Source organism: Misgurnus anguillicaudatus, chromosome 16 (assembly GCF_027580225.2).
Source record: "Misgurnus anguillicaudatus chromosome 16, ASM2758022v2, whole genome shotgun sequence".
In the NCBI taxonomy this organism is placed as follows: Eukaryota; Metazoa; Chordata; class Actinopteri; order Cypriniformes; family Cobitidae; genus Misgurnus; species Misgurnus anguillicaudatus.
Genome location: NC_073352.2, coordinates 28,988,081 through 29,006,933, shown reverse-complemented (window position 1 = coordinate 29,006,933; position 18,853 = coordinate 28,988,081). Strand labels below are relative to the sequence as shown.

Sequence of the window (18,853 nt, the reverse complement as noted above, 5' to 3'; positions counted from 1 at the left end):
CATTTATGCCTAAATGTTTTATTGCTTAAAACACACTGAATATTTTTGTTGCAGCATAATATTAATATTATAATAATTATAATTAATTTTATTATAATATTTGGGGCACATGAGACACTTCACTCTGCCCTCTGGTGTCCATTTAGTTAATTTCAGGGCTTTACAGATCAGGAAAGATCTGAAATCCATGCACAAAGGAGGATGCGGTGGGGGGAAGAAAGAGTGACGGGTGGGGCCAAGTTCGTCACGTGATCTCTGCAACTAAACCACACTGTGTCGCTGTTCATCATATTATCAGACACTAGCACACAATGGGGGGAGTCATCCAAAAATAAAAAAATCGGTAATTTACTCAGACTCATGTTGTTTTAAACCTGCATGAGTTTCTTTATTCTGATGAACATAAAAATATATAGTTTGATAAATGATGGTAACCACACAGTTGCCCGTACCCATTGACTGTCATAGTAATTGTTTTTCCTACTATATTAGACAATGGGTGGAGTCTACTGTGTTTTAACATCATTTATCAAAATATATTATTTTGTGTTTAACAAAATAAAGAAACTAATACAGGTTTATAACAATATGGGGATAAGTAAATAATGACAGAATTTTCATTTTTGTGTGGACTATCTCTTTAACGATCAGGCTTCCATGCACTGACTGGTGAGATCTGCAGGTTGCTTATTTGTAAAATAAGCAAACGTCTTCATTGAAATGTAATGTAACCAAACTTTATATTAAACATGTTATGTGCTTCTACATTATTAACTATAAAATACCAATAAAAAGAGTAGATTATTTTCAGTAGTAGATTATTAAGTGACCTACATTTAGTGCATACGTGGGCGAATTGGAATGCAGGCGCACACATACTACAAAATTATTAGTTCTGGCCATCTAGGATTTCAGTAAGGTAATGAAGTTTAGGATTTCCGGTAGTTTTACACTGCACTGAGAGTATATATTAGTATAGTTTGTTGTTTAAACATATACATAAATATAAATTCACAAAAATATACAGCGATTATTTTTTCCATGATTTTCATAGCAAAATTTCAGTGTTAAATGTACACTGCTGGTGTATATTTGAGTACCATACCTATACACAGTGTACATTAAACACTGGTGATTTTGCTGGGTTACTTTACATTTTTAACATTGCTAATTGCATCAAATGTCTGTTGCTGTTTTGTTGGCAATCGTTGCGTATGTGCATAAACAACATGCACATATATGCGAATGAAAAGTTGCCCATGGATAGTGCCAAGATGTTTCAGCAAGTGTTGCCTGCTCCTAATTCGTTCCGCCCACGTAAGTTAAGTAAATTAAAATGTAATTTTGATTAAACATAAGCATTTAAGGTAGCGTTGAATTTTTTACAGTGTATGTGATCGCCTACTCAAATAATTAGTTTTGTACATGGTGTGAATCTTGGCATGTGGTATTTAAATTGTATTGCATAATGGTGAATTACTCTGACCATATCTCTCATTAAATAATTCAAGCATGTTTTGAAAATATTAGCAACACAGACAAACGTGCTCTTATTTTCAGTGTAACTCTTTGTAATGTCTTGTTATCACAGTCATTCAATTAAAATCAAGATGGTGATTGTTATATATATACACATATATATATATGTTATACATATATTAACACAGCACTATATCTGTCTGGATCAGGCAGCGTTGTAACAATTCAAACACGTTATTTTTAAATGACAGCTTCTATTCATTTCGTGGAGCTGTACAAATGAGTGGTGCTGAAATGCGACCTCTCGGACCTTTTAAAATGTAAGAAAGTAAAATTGTATGTTGTACTCTGTAGTTTCTGTTTTTGTGGTTAAATAAATAATATAACACTAACGTTCAAGTAATAATCTGTGAGATAGAAGTGAGACTGGCTTAACAAACGTGTTTAGCACTAAATATATAGAGAAATTGTATAAAATAAATTGTAATTGTGGTGGTACAGTATGAAAATATTTTAGGTTAAAAAAAAATTTATTATTTCTTCTATATGTTACTTTTTATGTTTCAAGCACTTTATTTTTAAATGACAGCTTTTATTCATTTCGTGGAGCTGTCCAAGTGAGTGGTGCTGAAATGCAACCTCTCGGACCTTTTAAAATGTAAGAAAGTAAAATTCTATGTTGTACTCTGTAGTTTCTGTACTTGTTAAATAAATAATATAACACTAACGTTTAATTAATAATCTGTGAGATCAAATAAGCATTTGAATGCCATTTTACCCTGCACATTGTAAGAAGCTAAAAACACGGTGTTGTTACTACAATGAGGTATATCTTCCTGATCAGATCTTCCAACATTATTTGCACTGGTGAAACCTAAATTATTCAGATTTATTTAAGTATGTGAAGTGATGTTTAAATTATAAATCTGGTAATCTGGCAAATTAGAAGTTTCCTCCAGGAAGCACCTTTTATGCTATTTGACAAAACATGACATGTGTATAAATATTTAATGTATTAGTCATTCACATTGTGTAGTGGGCCCGCATGGTGTCAGTATTACACAAGGAACTTGTGTAAGATACTCCTCGTTTGCGTCAGACTGGTTAGTAGCCCAGAGATCACTGACTGTTCTGAGTACGATAGGGCACATTTAAATACACACATTAGTAATTTGCGCTTAAGATATCGCGTTTTATAGATGCATACGGTAATCGTAAGGAGCATAATTTTGGAACTGTTCCTCAAAAGAAGATTTTCATCATGAGTGCTGGAGAACAAAGGCGCGGACGGGAGTACTGGTGGACTGCTCTGTATTTCCCATTGCTTTTGTGCTTCGGACTGCAGGTTTCGGCTCAGATAAGATACACTACTCCAGAGGAGGTAAAAAAGGGATCTGTTATTGGAAACATTGCTAAGGATTTGGGGCTTGATATAAGTACATTGGTAGACAGACGATTTCGTATCGTTTCTGGAACAAATGACGCTATTTTCCAGGTAAATCAGAACAATGGCGTGCTTTTTGCGGATAAGCATATCGACAGAGAAGAGCTCTGTTATGGAGATGTTGCTTGTGTGCTAAGCTTAAAAACCGTTGTTGAGAATCCACTTGAAATCCATTATGCTGAAGTTGAAATAATCGACGTAAATGACCACGCACCTACGTTTGCTGATAAAGAATTGATGTTAGAAATAGCAGAATCGACCCTACCTGGTGAAGACTTTCAGTTGCAAAAGGCAACAGACCCTGATTATGGCACGAATTCGGTTCGGCTTTATAAACTGAGCCAAACCGACTATTTTGAACTTGAGCTTCGTGAAAATGGGGGAGAGAAAAAAATCCCCATCTTAAAATTACGCAAACTACTTGATAGAGAGCGTCAGATCAGTCACAGTCTATTAGTGACTGCTGTTGACGGTGGAAATCCAGCGCGATCTGGGAGTATCATTATTAATATCACAGTTCTAGATGATAATGACAACAGACCAAAATTCAGCCAAGAGCTTTACTCGGTCACGTTGGAAGAAAACGCCCCGGTTGGTACTCTTGTCATTAAAGTGAATGCGACTGATTTAGATGAAGGTCAGAATGGCGAAATAGTTTATTCAGTTGTGAAAAATGCTGAAAAGATAGTTTACGAGACGTTTGAATTGGACAGTTCTGGAGAAATCAGAGTTAAGGGTGATTTGGATTTTGAGAAAAATGATGTTTATAGAATTGGTGTTATGGCTTCAGATAAAGGGCAACCACCGAAGACAAGCAACTGTAGAATTGTAATCAAAATAATTGACAAAAATGACAATAGTCCCGAGGTGGAAGTCACCTCACTATCTGACGTAGTTCCTGAAGATTCTAAACCGGGGACTGTAGTTTCGCTTATTAGCGTTACTGATAAAGATTCAGGGGTAAATGGAAAAGTTGTTTGTAAAATACCTGACAATGTGCCGTTTGAATTGAAGCCGTCCTTTAAAGAAAATATGTACTCTCTTGTGACAAATGGTAAGTTAGATAGAGAGCTTGTGTCTCAATATGATGTCACAATAACATCCACAGACCTCGGTCAGCCTCCTATGTCCTCAATAAAGACATTAAAGGTCCAAATATCAGATGTGAACGATAACGTTCCAGAATTTCCTCAAAACCCGGTAGAGGTATATTTAAGGGAAAATAATTCCCCAAGCGCGTGTATATATTCTGTTACCGCGTTTGACAAAGATCTTAATGAAAATGCTGCCATAACTTATCATATTATTAGAGAAGAAGGGACAAAAAGTCACATGGCATCTTTCCTCAATGTAAATGCAGACAATGGATATATATACGCCCTTAAAAGTTTTGACTTTGAAACTGTAAAGACATTCCAATTCCATGTGCTCGCTACAGACTCTGGATCTCCATCCCTGAGCAGTAATGTGACAGTAAACGTGTTTATTTTGGATCAGAACGACAACGTTCCAGTGATCTTATATCCAGTGAGTGCTAACGGTTCTGCTGAAGGTGTGGAGGAGATTCCCCGCAATGTGAACGCAGGTCATTTGGTGACTAAAGTCAGAGCCTATGACGCAGATATAGGATACAACGGCTGGTTATTATTTTCACTGCAGGAAGTTAGTGATCACAGTCTGTTTGGTTTGGACCGCTATACAGGACAGATAAGAACCCTTCGCTCATTCACAGAAACAGACGAGGCCCAGCATAAACTGGTCATACTGGTGAAAGACAATGGCAACGTTTCTCTCTCAGCATCAGCGACTGTGATTGTGAAAGTTGTGGAGCCTAAAGAGGCTTTTGCAGCTTCTGATGTTACAAACGCAGTGAAAGACGATGAGGAAAACAACGTGACGTTTTATTTGATCATCACATTGGGCTCTGTGTCAGTGCTTTTCATTATCAGCATCATCGTGTTGGTTGCAATGCAGTGCTCTAAATCTACAGACTATTCGTCCAAGTATTTACAAGATGCGAATTATGACGGGACTCTGTGTCACAGCATTCAGTACAGATCTGGAGATAAACGGTACATGCTAGTTGGACCAAGAATGAGTGTCGGTTCTACTCTAGCACCTGGCAGTAATAGGAATACTCTAGTGATACCAGATCGCAGGAGGAGAGATTCGGGAGAGGTAAGCCCTGTTAAGTTAAACTTTTTTTCTTTGTATGTTTGTATTTGGGAAGGATATATGTATGTGAGAGTTCAAAATTGACCCGAGCAACATCTGCTCATTTCAAATTTTCCATCGGTTCTGTAAATTGAGTTTTTGTTGTCATTAGAGTGTGTTTTGATTTTTTAAATAATAATTTAGTTGTTCAAAGTACACAGAACTACTTGTTTTAGTTGGGTTTTGTTTGTTCACTCTCGGGGAAGTTGCAATGTTATTCCTATGGTAAATATGATGTTTCTTGGCAACATTCTTTAAAATACTAAAGGGGAGATGTGAATTATGCAGTTTCATTTAAAATTAATCCAATGTTTATGTTTATCTTAAGTCACACCATGCGGTGTATAGGCCACTAATTTAGGATGCTATACAAAATATTATGCACTAAATCTTGTTAATGAGTTAATGTAATGTGAAATGTAACTGTTTGCACAGTGTACAACATGAAAGGAATTGCAACTTTTGTGAAATAAGTGAGGTTGTCTAGAAGCTCAACATACTATAAGTGATATACTTTTTTTACTTTCTAGTTGCATTAAGTGGGTAATATAAGCATGTACTCATGTTAATTTGGCTGTTTTTGAATAATATTTCCACTGCCGTATTTTGTCTGTTTAGTATTGTTGTTCTGAAGTATTGGTGCATTTTCCTAACTCAGAAAAACTAACTCTTTATATCTTTTTTTTTTTTTTGCAAAATAGGTTGTAGTTTTGTGTACTGCCAAATTAAGATCAAAGATTATTGTGCAAATATCACAGAGCTAGAACTGCTGTGTGTTTTTTATGTAATTTGTGCCTATACAGTGGAAAACAAAACAACTAAACAAACGTTTTTATTTTAAAATCAGAAAATGAATAAACTCGTAATAAGTAACCCGTTAAAAGTGGTCCTGGTGGTACTGAAAATCCCTAGTCACATATAAAAAAAAATTTCTAAATGGTCACAACAATAATTGTTGTTACTCTTGGTTGTTCAAATTTTTAGTTTTATATATTATTTTATCTACCCGAATTAGTCAGAAGTCTACTTATCATTAGTAGTCCCTTTCCCAGATGTTATTAGGCCAAGAAGCTAAATAGAAAAAACACAGCAACAATAATAACAATACACCCGAGATACTATTTATGTTATGCATATTTGTGACGTTGAGAACAAACCTCGTGGTGTCAGTATTGTACAGAGAAAGCGTGTGTTGAGCATGTCCCTGTATTCTTGTTTGCATCAGGCAAGTTGCGCCAAGGCGCGGATGGTTTTTGTCTGAAGACAACGATACTGAACTGCATGACGGTGCCCGTATTGGTATTTAAAATTGGACTTCTGTGCCAAGATGAATATTTTTATAAGTATGTGTGTATAAACTAAACAGATTGCATTGCGTATTTCTGGTTTTCGAAAACATTTCGTTCGCAATGGAGGCTGGAGGACAAAGGCGCCGATGGGAGTACTGGTGGACTGCTGTATGTTTCTCTTTGCTGCTAGGATCCGGACAACGGGTTTCAGGCCAGATAAGATACTCCGTTCCAGAAGAAGTGAAAGAGGGATCGATTGTGGGAAATATTGCTAAGGATTTGGGACTTGATGTCAGTGCATTAGTCGACAGACGGTTCCGCATCGTGTCTGGTTCAGATGAAACGCTTTTCGTGGTAAATCAGAACAATGGCGTCTTGTATGTTCATAGAAAAATTGACAGAGAACAGCTGTGTGATAGTAATGGTCCATGTTTGGTTAACTTGAAAATCGTGGTGGAAAATCCACTCGAAATCCATTATGCTGGCGTTGAGATAATTGATGTGAATGACCATTCTCCTACATTTACCGAAAAAGAAAAGCGATTAGAAATAGCGGAATCCGCTCTTCAAGGGACGCGTTTTCAGCTGCAAGCTGCGCATGACCCTGATATTGGAGCTAATTCTGTGCGTTTGTATAAACTAAGCCAAAACGAACATTTTGATTTAGAAATAAGGGACAGAGGAGATGACAAATTGCCTTTTTTGATTTTGCAAAAGCCTCTTGACCGTGAGCACAAAGCTGAGTACAATTTAACTTTAACAGCAATAGATGGAGGCAATCCGCAGAGATCAGGTATACTGAACATCACAGTTCTCGTTCTTGACGTAAATGACAACCGCCCCGTGTTTAGTCAAGATGTTTATACTTCAACCCTGCGTGAAAACGTGCAAATTGGAACTTCAGTCATTAAAATTATGGCTAATGATTTTGATTATGGTCCGAATGGTGAAGTGTCCTACGCCTTCGGAGGAGAAAATAATCAAAATATGTTTAATATATTTAGCCTGGATAGACTGACTGGCGAAATTCGTGTCATAGGAGAGGTAGACTTTGAAAAAAACAGCGTTTATAAGCTGGATATACAAGCTTCTGACAACGGACAGCCACCATTGACCACTGACTGTCGAGTAATTATAAAGATACTTGATGTCAATGACAATAAGCCGAGCATAGAGTTGACGTCACTGTCGAATATTGTAAGTGAAGATTCCAAGTCCGGTACTGTAATCTCATTGATTAGTGTTACAGACAGAGACACTGGTGTTAATGGTAAAGTCGTGTGCTCTCTGTCTGAAAATGTTCCGTTTGAATTAAAACCATCAGTTCAGGAAAACATGTACTCGTTGGTAACTAAGGGGCACCTGGACCGTGAAATAATATCACAATATGACATTACAATAACAGCGAGCGACCTGGCCCAACCTCCACTGTCTTCCGTTAAAACGTTAAGCGTACAGGTTTCAGACGTCAATGATAACCCACCTGAATTTATCCAAAATCCCATCGAAATATATTTAAATGAAAACAACGCTGCAGGTGCGCCTATTCTTACGCTGAATGCGTTTGACAAAGACTTAAATGAAAACGCTATAATTTCATATCAGATTATTAAAGGTAATGCAGCACATAGTGAAATAACGTCTTTCCTAAATATTAACTCTGAAACAGGGACAATTTATGCGCTTAAAAGCTTTGATTTTGAAACTGCCAAAACTTTTCAGTTTTACGTTCTCGCAACAGACTCTGGATCTCCGTCTCTGAGCAGTAATGTGACAGTGAACGCGTTTATTCTGGATCAGAACGACAACGTTCCAGTGATCTTATATCCAGTGAGCGCTAACGGTTCTGCTGAGGGTGTGGAGGAGATTCCCCGCAATGTGAACGCAGGTCATTTGGTGACTAAAGTCAGAGCCTATGACGCAGATATAGGATACAACGGCTGGTTATTATTTTCACTACAGGAAGTTAGTGATCACAGTCTGTTTGGTTTGGACCGCTATACAGGACAGATAAGAACCCTTCGCTCATTCACAGAAACAGACGAGGCCCAGCATAAACTGGTCATACTGGTGAAAGACAATGGGAACGTTTCTCTCTCAGCAACAGCGACTGTGATTGTGAAAGTTGTGGAGCCCAAAGAGGCTTTTGCAGCTTCTGACGTTACAAACGCAGTGAAAGACGAGGAGGAAAACCACGTAACGTTTTATTTGATCATCACATTGGGCTCTGTGTCGGTGCTTTTTATCATCAGCATCATCGTGTTGATTGTAATGCAGTGCTCGAAATCTTCAGACTATTCATCAAAGTATTTACAAGAAACAAATTACGACGGGACTCTGTGTCACAGCATTCAGTACAGATCTGGAGACAAACGGTACATGCTAGTTGGGCCTAGAATGAGTGTCGGTTCTACTCTAGCACCTGGCAGTAATAGGAATACTCTAGTGATACCAGATCGCAGGAGGAGAGATTCTGGAGAGGTAAGCAGTATTCATTTCCTCTGTGTATATCTGTATTTTCCGTTTAAATGAGAATTGAAGGGCATTTATAACATGCTTAAAATATGGTAAAAAAGTTTCAGCACTTTTACATGCGTGTATTTGGTTATAGTTGTTACGTGTAAAGCGGCAACATTTGCTTTTATGGTGCTAGACTTTTCAGTGAGTTTCAAGGAGCTGTCCAGCCCTTTAGTGCTGAAATACTTTAAGAGAATAGATTCGATTGTGGAGATAAGATTGTATGATTATTTCAGATTTAACTGTTTGATCTGGACTTTTTTTTTTCTGTATTGTTTGTGTGCTGCTCTGTAATTGTTTCACACTGATTTGTTCGAAAGGAATAACGTCAAAAATAAAAATTAATTAGATTTTTCAATTATTTAGTGACTCAAGTTTTTAAGATTCAAAATAGCTTTAGTGGCATGGTAAAAGGGATTTTTACATTGCAACATAGAATTTCACTCTTTTGCTTTGACGACATTGCGTTGCGCAGTAACTGCTAGAAAACACTATTTCTTTAAACGTTTATGTATTCTCGCTGATTTCAAGTTTTTTTGATTGAACAAATCCCTTCCACATGGTGTCAGTGTTACTCTAGAGTAGTGCTTAGATGCATACCCTCCCCTATCAGCTATAATGAGAAACAGTGTTTTGTGCAGACAGAAGGGACAGTGTAGGCCTATCGTACGTTTAAAGCGCTGTTCCTGTTAATTGTATCTTACCACTTTTTAAAGACCGTTGCTCCGTAATGTTCTTACTAACAGAGATAATTAATAGCTCGTGCTTCATGTAAAAATATTTCCTGTTCTATTATTCAAATGTTAATATTTGCGATGGAAGCAGGAGGACAATGGAATAGGCGGCCGTGGATTACTCTCTTTTTTCTCTTGTGCTTCGAGAAGCTGGTGACAGCGCAGATAAAATACAGTGTCCCGGAGGAGGTAAAAGAAGGATCTTTTGTGGGAAATATTGCAAAGGATTTAAACCTTGATATCAGTAATTTGGGGCACCGACGGTTCCGCGTAGTTTCTGGATCTGATGACGCTCTTCTCCAGGTAAATCAGAACAATGGCGAATTCTATGTCAGAAAGAGAATCGACCGAGAGCAACTTTGCGATGGAAACGCTGTTTGTTCGATAAGTTTAAAATGCGTTGTTGAAAACCCACTGGAAGTGCATTACATAGAGGTGGAAATAACCGATGTAAATGATAATCCGCCTATTTTCCCGAGATCTGAGCAGCAATTTGAAATGGCTGAGCACACGCCTTTGGGGACACGCTTTCAAGTGCAGACAGCCAGAGACCCTGATCTGGGAATAAACGCAGTTCGATTGTATAAATTAAGTCAGAATGAATTATTTGATATCGACGTTAGAGAAAGACAAGAATCTAAAATACCATTTTTAGTTTTAAAAAAAGCGCTGGACAGAGAGAGACAAAACAAACATAGACTCGTGCTTACTGCGACAGATGGAGGAAATCCACCAAAGTCAGGGACTATTAGCATCACTGTTATTGTCCTGGATACAAATGATAATCGGCCCGTTTTTACTCGAGACTCATATTCTACAACACTCCAAGAAAATGCGCCTGTGGGCACTGTAATAATTACAATTAACGCAACCGATTTAGACGATGGAATGAATGGTGAAATTGAATACTCATTAGGCGAAAATGTGGACGGACAAGTACGCGATCTCCTTATGCTTAACAAGGTCACAGGTGAGTTAGAGGTTAGAGGGAAAATCGACTTTGAGGACACAGATGTTTTTAAATTAGATGTCCAAGCATCTGATAAAGGCCAGCCTCCACTGATAGCTGAAGCGGAGCTCAGTATTAAAGTTATAGATGTTAATGACAACTCTCCTGAAATTGAGATAACATCACTTTCCAGTGTAATTTCTGAAAATGCAAATCCTGGAACAGCTGTAGCTTTAATCAGTGTTTCAGACAAAGATTCTGGCGTTAACGGGAAAGTAATTTGCACATTACCCGAAAATGTACCATTTGAGTTAAAATCATCATTTAAACAGAACATGTATTCTTTAGTAATAAAGGGGCGTCTGGATAGAGAAGAAACCTCAAGATACGTAATCACTATAACAGCAACTGATTTAGGACAGCCACCTCTTTCATCTTCTAAAACATTAAATATACAAGTTTCTGATGTAAATGATAACTCACCAGAATTTAGCCAAAATGTTTTTGAGCTATATTTACCCGAAAACAACGCCCCTGGTGGTTCTGTATTCTCAATTACTGCCTTGGACAAAGACTTAAATGAGAATGCGGCAATAGTATATAACATAAATCAGGGTGATGTGTCATCCTTTCTAAACATTAATTCAGAAACCGGAACTATTTATGCACTCAAAAGTTTTGATTTTGAAACCGCAAAAACTTTCCAGTTTCAAGTTGTTGCCTCAGACTCGGGAAGCCCCCATCTTAGTAACAATGTGACAGTGAACATGTTTATTCTGGATCAGAACGACAATGTTCCAGTGATTTTATATCCAGTGAGCGCTAACGGTTCTGCTGAAGGTGTGGAGGAGATTCCCCGCAATGTGAACGCAGGTCATTTGGTGACTAAAGTCAGAGCCTATGACGCAGATATAGGATACAACGGCTGGTTATTATTTTCACTGCAGGAAGTTAGTGATCACAGTCTGTTTGGTTTGGACCGCTATACAGGACAAATAAGAACCCTTCGCTCATTCACAGAAACGGACGAGGCCCAGCATAAACTGGTCATACTGGTGAAAGACAATGGGAACGTTTCTCTCTCAGCAACAGCGACTGTGATTGTGAAAGTTGTGGAGCCTAAAGAGGCTTTTGCAGCTTCTGATGTTACAAACGCAGTGAAAGATGAGGAGGAAAACAACGTGACGTTTTATTTGATCATCACATTGGGCTCTGTGTCAGTGCTTTTTATCATCAGTATCATCGTGTTGATTGCAATGCAGTGCTCTAAATCTTCAGACTATTCGTCCAAGTATTTACAAGATGCGAATTACGACGGGACTCTGTGTCACAGCATTCAGTACAGATCTGGAGACAAACGGTACATGCTAGTTGGACCCAGAATGAGTGTCGGTTCTACTCTAGCACCTGGCAGTAATAGGAATACTCTAGTGATTCCAGATCGCAGGAGGAGAGATTCGGGAGAGGTAAGACTTTGATAGCTTTGTTTTATTTTAATGTGCTTTAAGTTTATTTTGTGCTATTGGTTGGTATTTTTGTTTGTCTGATACCGAAAATTATTATCACATTACTATTATTATTATTATTATTATTATTATTATTATTATTATTATTATTATTATTATTTTGATGTGTGAGTGCCCGTTTAAAACAAAATTATAGTTTATAATTATAATCCAGTTTATAGTTTAATATTGCTCTGTAAGGGATCTGACAATCAATTTTAACATATGTTCATAACGGTACAATTATTTGACATATGTATTCATACGCTTAGAGCTGTATTTTGCCCTATCACACACGAAATATCCTGTAGACCACTCGGCGTCAGTATTACCCTATGGTATGTTGAACAGATTTTGTCCTGCCCTAGATGTTGACATGCGCAGTGTTGTTCTGTACATTTGGGTATGTGTGGATATTGTAGGGTGTATCATCTGAAAAGGTTTTTAGAATTAGCGCTTTGTTCCAATTAAATCTAAGGCATAATGCAGAACCGTCATATGAGCTATTGTTGTTTGTAATCGTTGAGGATATATTTCCAACACTATAACAGCTGTATTCGTTTATCATGGAAGCCGGAGGACAAAGGCGCAAATGGCAGTGGATTGCTTTGTGTTTCTCTTTGCTGCTGAGCTTCGCTATGCAGGTTTCCGCTCAGATAAGATACACTATTCCAGAGGAATTAAAGGAGGGATCGGTTGTTGGACATATAGCTAAGGATTTGGGTCTTGACATCAGTACCTTAGTAAACAGAAGATTCCGTATTGTTTCTGGATCAAATGACGCTCTTTTCCAGGTAAACCAAAACAATGGCGTTTTATATGTCAATGGGAAGATTGATAGAGAGGAACTGTGTGATGGAAATGGCGCATGCTTGATTAACCTAAAAATGGTAGTGGAAGAGCCTTTAGAAATACATTATGTCGGAGTAGAAATAAATGACGTTAATGACAACACACCAACATTTTCAGAAGAGGAGCAGCATTTTGAAATAGCGGAACACACACCCACAGGAACACGTTTCCAAATACAGGCTGCGCGAGATGCTGATACCAAAGCGAATAATGTCCGTACATATAAACTGAGTCAGAATGAGCATTTCGAAGTTGAGACAAAGGACAGAGACGAAGAGAAAATACCGCTTTTAATTTTAAAGAAAGCACTGGACCGTGAAAGCACAGCACAGCACATATTAATACTAACAGCAATCGATGGTGGGAATCCTCCACGATCCGGCACTCTTAACATTATTGTAACAGTTCTTGATGCTAATGATAATCGCCCTGTGTTCAGCGAAGACGCTTATTCTGTAACAGTAAAAGAAAATGCTGCTAAAGGAACCGTATTATTAAGGCTGAACGCGACCGATATAGACGAGGGTTCAAACGGCGTTGTAGAATACGCATTTGGAAGAAATATTAAGCGTAAAGTGCAAAATCTGTTTCAACTGGATAGTAAAACAGGAGAAATACAAATTAAAGGTGACCTGGACTTTGAGGAAACAGAGGTGTACAAGTTAGACGTCCAGGCATCAGATAAAGGTCAGCCCCCATTAGCAGCGGAATCCGTCGTTATCATTAAAATAATAGATGTAAATGACAATGCTCCTGAAATAGACCTCACGTCTCTGTCCAGTGTTATTTCCGAGGATTCTAAACCTGGAACAGTCATTTCACTTATTAGTATAAGCGATAAAGATTCAGGTATCAATGGAAAAATAGTACCAACTATTTCTGATAATGATTCATTTGAGCTAAAGCCATCCTTTCAGGATAATATTTATTCTTTGGTCACGAAGAGAAGATTAGACCGAGAACTTCAGTCTCATTACGACATCACCATTACAGTCAGTGATTTAGGTGAGCCTCCTTTATCCGCCTTTAAATCTCTAAGCGTGCAGGTGTCTGATGTAAATGATAACAATCCGGAATTTTCTCAAGATCCCCTTGAATTATATTTAGTTGAAAACAACGCGCCAGGAAGCTCCATACTTTCCGTGATCGCATCAGATAGAGATTTAGATGAAAACGCAATGATTACTTATAATATAATTAGAAGGGAAGGTGCGCAAAATGATATGTCATCATTCTTAAACATTAATTCTGAAACAGGTGTTATTTACGCCTTAAACCGTTTGGACTTTGAAGTAAAGCAAAAGTTTCAGTTTCAAGTACTTGCTACGGATTCTGGAACACCATCACTTAGCAGTAATGTGACCGTGAACGTGTTTATTCTGGATCAGAACGACAACGTCCCAGTAATCTTATATCCAGTGAGCGCTAATGGTTCGGCTGAGGGTGTGGAGGAGATTCCCCGCAATATGAACGCAGGTCATTTGGTGACTAAAGTCAGAGCCTATGACGCAGATATAGGATACAACGGCTGGTTATTATTTTCACTACAGGAAGTTAGTGATCACAGCCTGTTTGGTTTGGACCGCTATACAGGACAAATAAGGACCCTTCGCTCATTCACAGAAACAGACGACGCACAGCATAAACTGGTCATACTGGTGAAAGACAATGGGAACGTTTCTCTCTCAGCAACAGCGACTGTGATTGTGAAAGTTGTGGAGCCCAAAGAGGCTTTTGCAGCTTCTGATGTTACAAACGCAGTAAAAGACGAAGAGGAAAACAACGTGACGTTTTATTTGATCATCACATTGGGCTCTGTGTCAGTGCTTTTTATCATCAGTATCATCGTGTTGATTGCAATGCAGTGCTCTAAATCTACAGACTATTCGTCCAAGTATTTACAAGATGCGAATTATGACGGGACTCTGTGTCACAGCATTCAGTACAGATCTGGAGACAAACGGTACATGCTAGTTGGACCCAGAATGAGTGTCGGTTCTACTTTAGCACCTGGCAGTAACAGGAATACTTTAGTGATACCAGATCGTAGGAGGAGAGATTCTGGAGAGGTAAGAAAAGCTGATTACTTCTGATTTTCTCATATTTTTACTGCATTTGTGTCTTTTTATTTGAAAAGCTTTTCTTACATTCAGCAGAATATGTTTGTCGTATTACTTACACGGCAGTTGCAAGTTAAAAACTTTAAATTAATTCTGATGGCTGTTTATGCAGGGCTCTGCCAGATGTCTCAATTGTAACATCTCATGAGGACCACACGAGTTACATAGAACCAATGCAAAATTTAACTTTTATAGTCCACTTTTTATTTATATTTGAGAGAAAAAAATAATTCAACCAACAACATAATTGTAATAAATTTTTCCTTAATTATTTGGAACTTTAATCATAAAATCATAGTGTAATTTTATATTAAGCAAAGTTGCAGTTGAAATTTGCAATAAAGCTTTTATGCTATAAGAGATCTGCTGATTTAATGCGTGCAAACTGTAGCGACAGTGGAAAGGAGCTGTCCGTTGCCGTGGTGCTGAATTTGCCTGCGTTTCTCCGAGAACGCGCAGGATTGCCATTATAAGAGTTAAATGCTGCTTTTGAATATTTTTTTGCAGTTAAGAATAAATATGTAGCGTTAGTTTGACATTTAATGTGCGTTGTTTTGCATACCATAGAAAAGCTATGTGTAATAGTTTTGTTGGTTTTTCGTTGAACCACTTGATGTCACTGTTGTTCTAGGATTTGTGGAAGAGATTATGTCCTGTCGTTGATGTAGCAAAATTGACTGTGTTGTTCCTCACATTCGTGGGAAAAGCTTAAGCTGATGATCGTTGATTCTAAAAGGCGGTGCTGCTAACAGTACTGAATATAGGAATATTTTTTTGCAATATGTATCTAACATAGAACAAACATTGTAACTGAAAATAACCCGGCATACATTGATCTTTGATTCTGCGCTAGTAAACGATGACAATGGAAGCTGGAGGACAAAGGCGCGGATGGGAGTACTGGTGGACAGCTCTGTGTTTCTCTTTTCTGCTAAGCATCGAACAGCGAGTTTCAGCTCAGATCAGATATTCTGTTCCAGAGGAAATGAAGGAAGGATCTGTCGTAGGAAATATTGCTAAGGATTTGGGTCTTGATGTTAGTTCACTGGTGGACAAACGCGTTCGTATTGTTTCTGGATTAAATGACGCATTATTTCAGGTAAACCAACAAAATGGCATCTTGTATGTGGATAAGCATATCGACAGGGAAGATATATGTGATGGAAATACCGCATGCGTGATAAATTTGAAAGTAGTCGTCGAAAAACCGCTCGAGGTCCATTATGTGGAAGTTGAAATAACAGATGTGAATGATCACTCCCCGTCTTTTAGCGATAAAGACTTCTCTCTAGAGGTTTCGGAAAACACAGTAACTGGAACACGATTTGAGCTTCAAACTGCTAGAGATTTGGACGCAGGTGTTAATTCAGTTCGGTTTTACCAGCTGAGTAAAAATGGGCATTTTGATCTGGAAATGAAAGATAGTGTGTACGGAGATAAAAATCCTTTCTTAGTATTACAAAAATCACTAGACAGAGAAACTGCTGAAATACACAGGTTACTATTGACTGCAACAGACGGTGGAAATCCACCAAAATCAGGCACTCTTAATATCACTGTTTTCGTTTTGGATGTAAACGATAATCGTCCAATCTGCAATAGTGATGCTTTCACTATAACTTTGCGAGAAAATGCAATTATTGACACTGTGGTAACTATTATAAACGCAAGTGATGCTGATAGTGGAGTGAATGGTGAAGTTGAATATACATATGGTAGAAACATGAAACCTAAAATACGTGAGATATTTCAGTTAGATCGGATGACTGGTAAAATACTTGTTAAAGGCCTGATTGACTTCGAAGAAAATGATATTTACAGTTTGATGATAAGGGCCTCGGACAAGGGCATTCCTCCTCTGAGCACCGACTGTCAGCTTATCATTAAAGTGGAAGATGTGAATGACAATAAGCCAGAAATACAAGTAACATCTCTTTCAAATGTAGTTTCGGAGGACGCAAATATTGGAACGGTTATTTCTCTTATAAGCGTGAGTGATAAAGATTCTGGAATTAATGGTAAAGTTGTATGTACCCTCTTTGACAATGTGCCATTTGAGTTAAAACAGTCTGTTCAGGATAATATGTATTCTCTTGTAACGAAAGAACGCTTAGATCGCGAGCGAGTGTTCGAATATGATATTAAAATCATGGCAACAGATTTAGGCAACCCTTCTCTTTCAGCCTATAAAACTATGCTTGTACAGGTGTCAGACGTAAATGACAACTTCCCAGAATTTTTTGCAAATCCTCTCGAGCTATACATGTCTGAAAACAATGCTCCAGGCGCGTCTATATTTTTCGTCAGTGCCTCCGACAAAGATCTTAATGAAAATGCTGCCATAGCATATCAGATTATTAGAGGTGGAGGGACGCAGAATGACATGGCATCCGCTCTAAACATAAATTCTGAAACTGGCGTAATTTATGCACTGAAGAGTTTTGACTTTGAAACTGTAAAGACATTCAAGTTTCACGTGCTCGCTACAGACTGTGGATCTCCGTCTCTGAGCAGTAATGTGACAGTGAACGTGTTTATTCTGGATCAGAACGACAATGTTCCAGTGATCTTATATCCAGTGAGTGCTAATGGTTCTGCTGAGGGTGTGGAGGAGATTCCCCGCAATGTGAACGCAGGTCATTTGGTGACTAAAGTCAGAGCCTATGACGCAGATATAGGATACAACGGCTGGTTATTATTTTCACTGCAGGAAGTTAGTGATCACAGTCTGTTTGGTTTGGACCGCTATACAGGACAGATAAGAACCCTTCGCTCATTCACAGAAACAGACGAGGCCCAGCATAAACTGGTCATACTGGTGAAAGACAATGGGAACGTTTCTCTCTCAGCAACAGCGACTGTGATTGTGAAAGTTGTGGAGCCCAAAGAGGCTTTTGCAGCTTCTGATGTTACAAACGCAGTGAAAGACGAGGAGGAAAACAACGTGACGTTTTATTTGATCATCACATTGGGCTCTGTGTCAGTGCTTTTTATCATCAGTATCATCGTGTTGATTGCAATGCAGTGCTCTAAATCTTCAGACTATTCGTCCAAGTATTTACAAGATGCGAATTACGACGGGACTCTGTGTCACAGCATTCAGTACAGATCTGGAGACAAACGGTACATGCTAGTTGGACCAAGAATGAGTGTTGGTTCTACTCTAGCACCTGGCAGTAATAGGAATACTCTAGTGATACCAGATCGCAGGAGGAGAGATTCTGGAGAGGTAAGAATTAATTTTGAAATAAAGTTTTATTTTTTATCTTGCAATAGTTTTCTGATGTGTTGCTTGCTTGGCATTATATAGTGGTGGCTGTTTTTTTTATTCTGACATCCCTACAATTCATTTTCCCAACATTATTATTTTTGCTATATGCATAAGTTTTAATAAATAAATTGGGCGCCAGACTGTTAAACTTGTAACAAAAAATGTTGTCAAAAATGTATACCACACTTAACGACTGAATTAACAACACACTCCACAACCAAGGTGATTTAATGATATTATTTCAATCATTTCAGTTCTCAACACAAACACGTTATTAAACCATAATTTGCGCACTCTCAGCGCAACAGACCAATGGTAGGTTAGACAAAAAGAGCAAATCATCAATGATTAGATTTAATATCCCAAAAAAAGAATAACAAATTCAAAATATTTTTTAAAATAATGTTGGGGTTTTGGGGCTAGTAAAGGGATTCAACTGCGACTGGATGGTTTGTTTGGAAAGATATGAACTTCCATGG

General features: G+C 38.0%; 4 protein-coding genes and 1 long non-coding RNA gene across 6 annotated transcripts in view; 4 read left to right on the top strand and 1 right to left on the bottom strand.

Annotated features, from left to right (window-relative positions):
* LOC129421799 (uncharacterized) overlaps nt 1-18,853 on the bottom strand; it is a 95,060-nt gene that overhangs the window by 30,772 nt on the left and 45,435 nt on the right. The window lies entirely within an intron of this gene.
* LOC129422907 (uncharacterized) lies at nt 1,125-8,975 on the top strand. The gene is made up of 3 exons (XM_073854612.1): nt 1,125-5,101; nt 6,363-6,366; nt 6,482-8,975. Exons 1-3 carry the CDS (start codon nt 2,741-2,743, stop codon nt 8,956-8,958), a joined length of 4,842 nt encoding a protein of 1,613 aa, XP_073710713.1. The 5' UTR covers nt 1,125-2,740; the 3' UTR covers nt 8,959-8,975.
* LOC129421794 (protocadherin alpha-2-like) lies at nt 9,616-12,104 on the top strand. Its single transcript, XM_055177363.2, has one exon. It carries the CDS (start codon nt 9,744-9,746, stop codon nt 12,102-12,104), a length of 2,361 nt encoding a protein of 786 aa, XP_055033338.2. The 5' UTR covers nt 9,616-9,743.
* LOC129421780 (protocadherin alpha-C2) overlaps nt 12,580-18,853 on the top strand; it is a 160,828-nt gene continuing 154,554 nt past the window's right edge. For both annotated transcript variants that reach the window (XM_073854475.1, XM_073854468.1), the window contains exon 1: nt 12,580-15,052. In XM_073854475.1, the coding sequence (XP_073710576.1) occupies nt 12,698-15,052 (2,355 nt within the window). In that variant the 5' untranslated portion in view covers nt 12,580-12,697. The remainder of the gene's footprint in view (nt 15,053-18,853) is intronic.
* Nucleotides 15,559-18,828, top strand: LOC129421786 (protocadherin alpha-8-like). Its single transcript, XM_055177356.2, has one exon. The coding sequence runs from the start codon at nt 15,963-15,965 to the stop codon at nt 18,411-18,413; it is 2,451 nt and encodes an 816-aa protein (XP_055033331.2). The 5' UTR covers nt 15,559-15,962; the 3' UTR covers nt 18,414-18,828.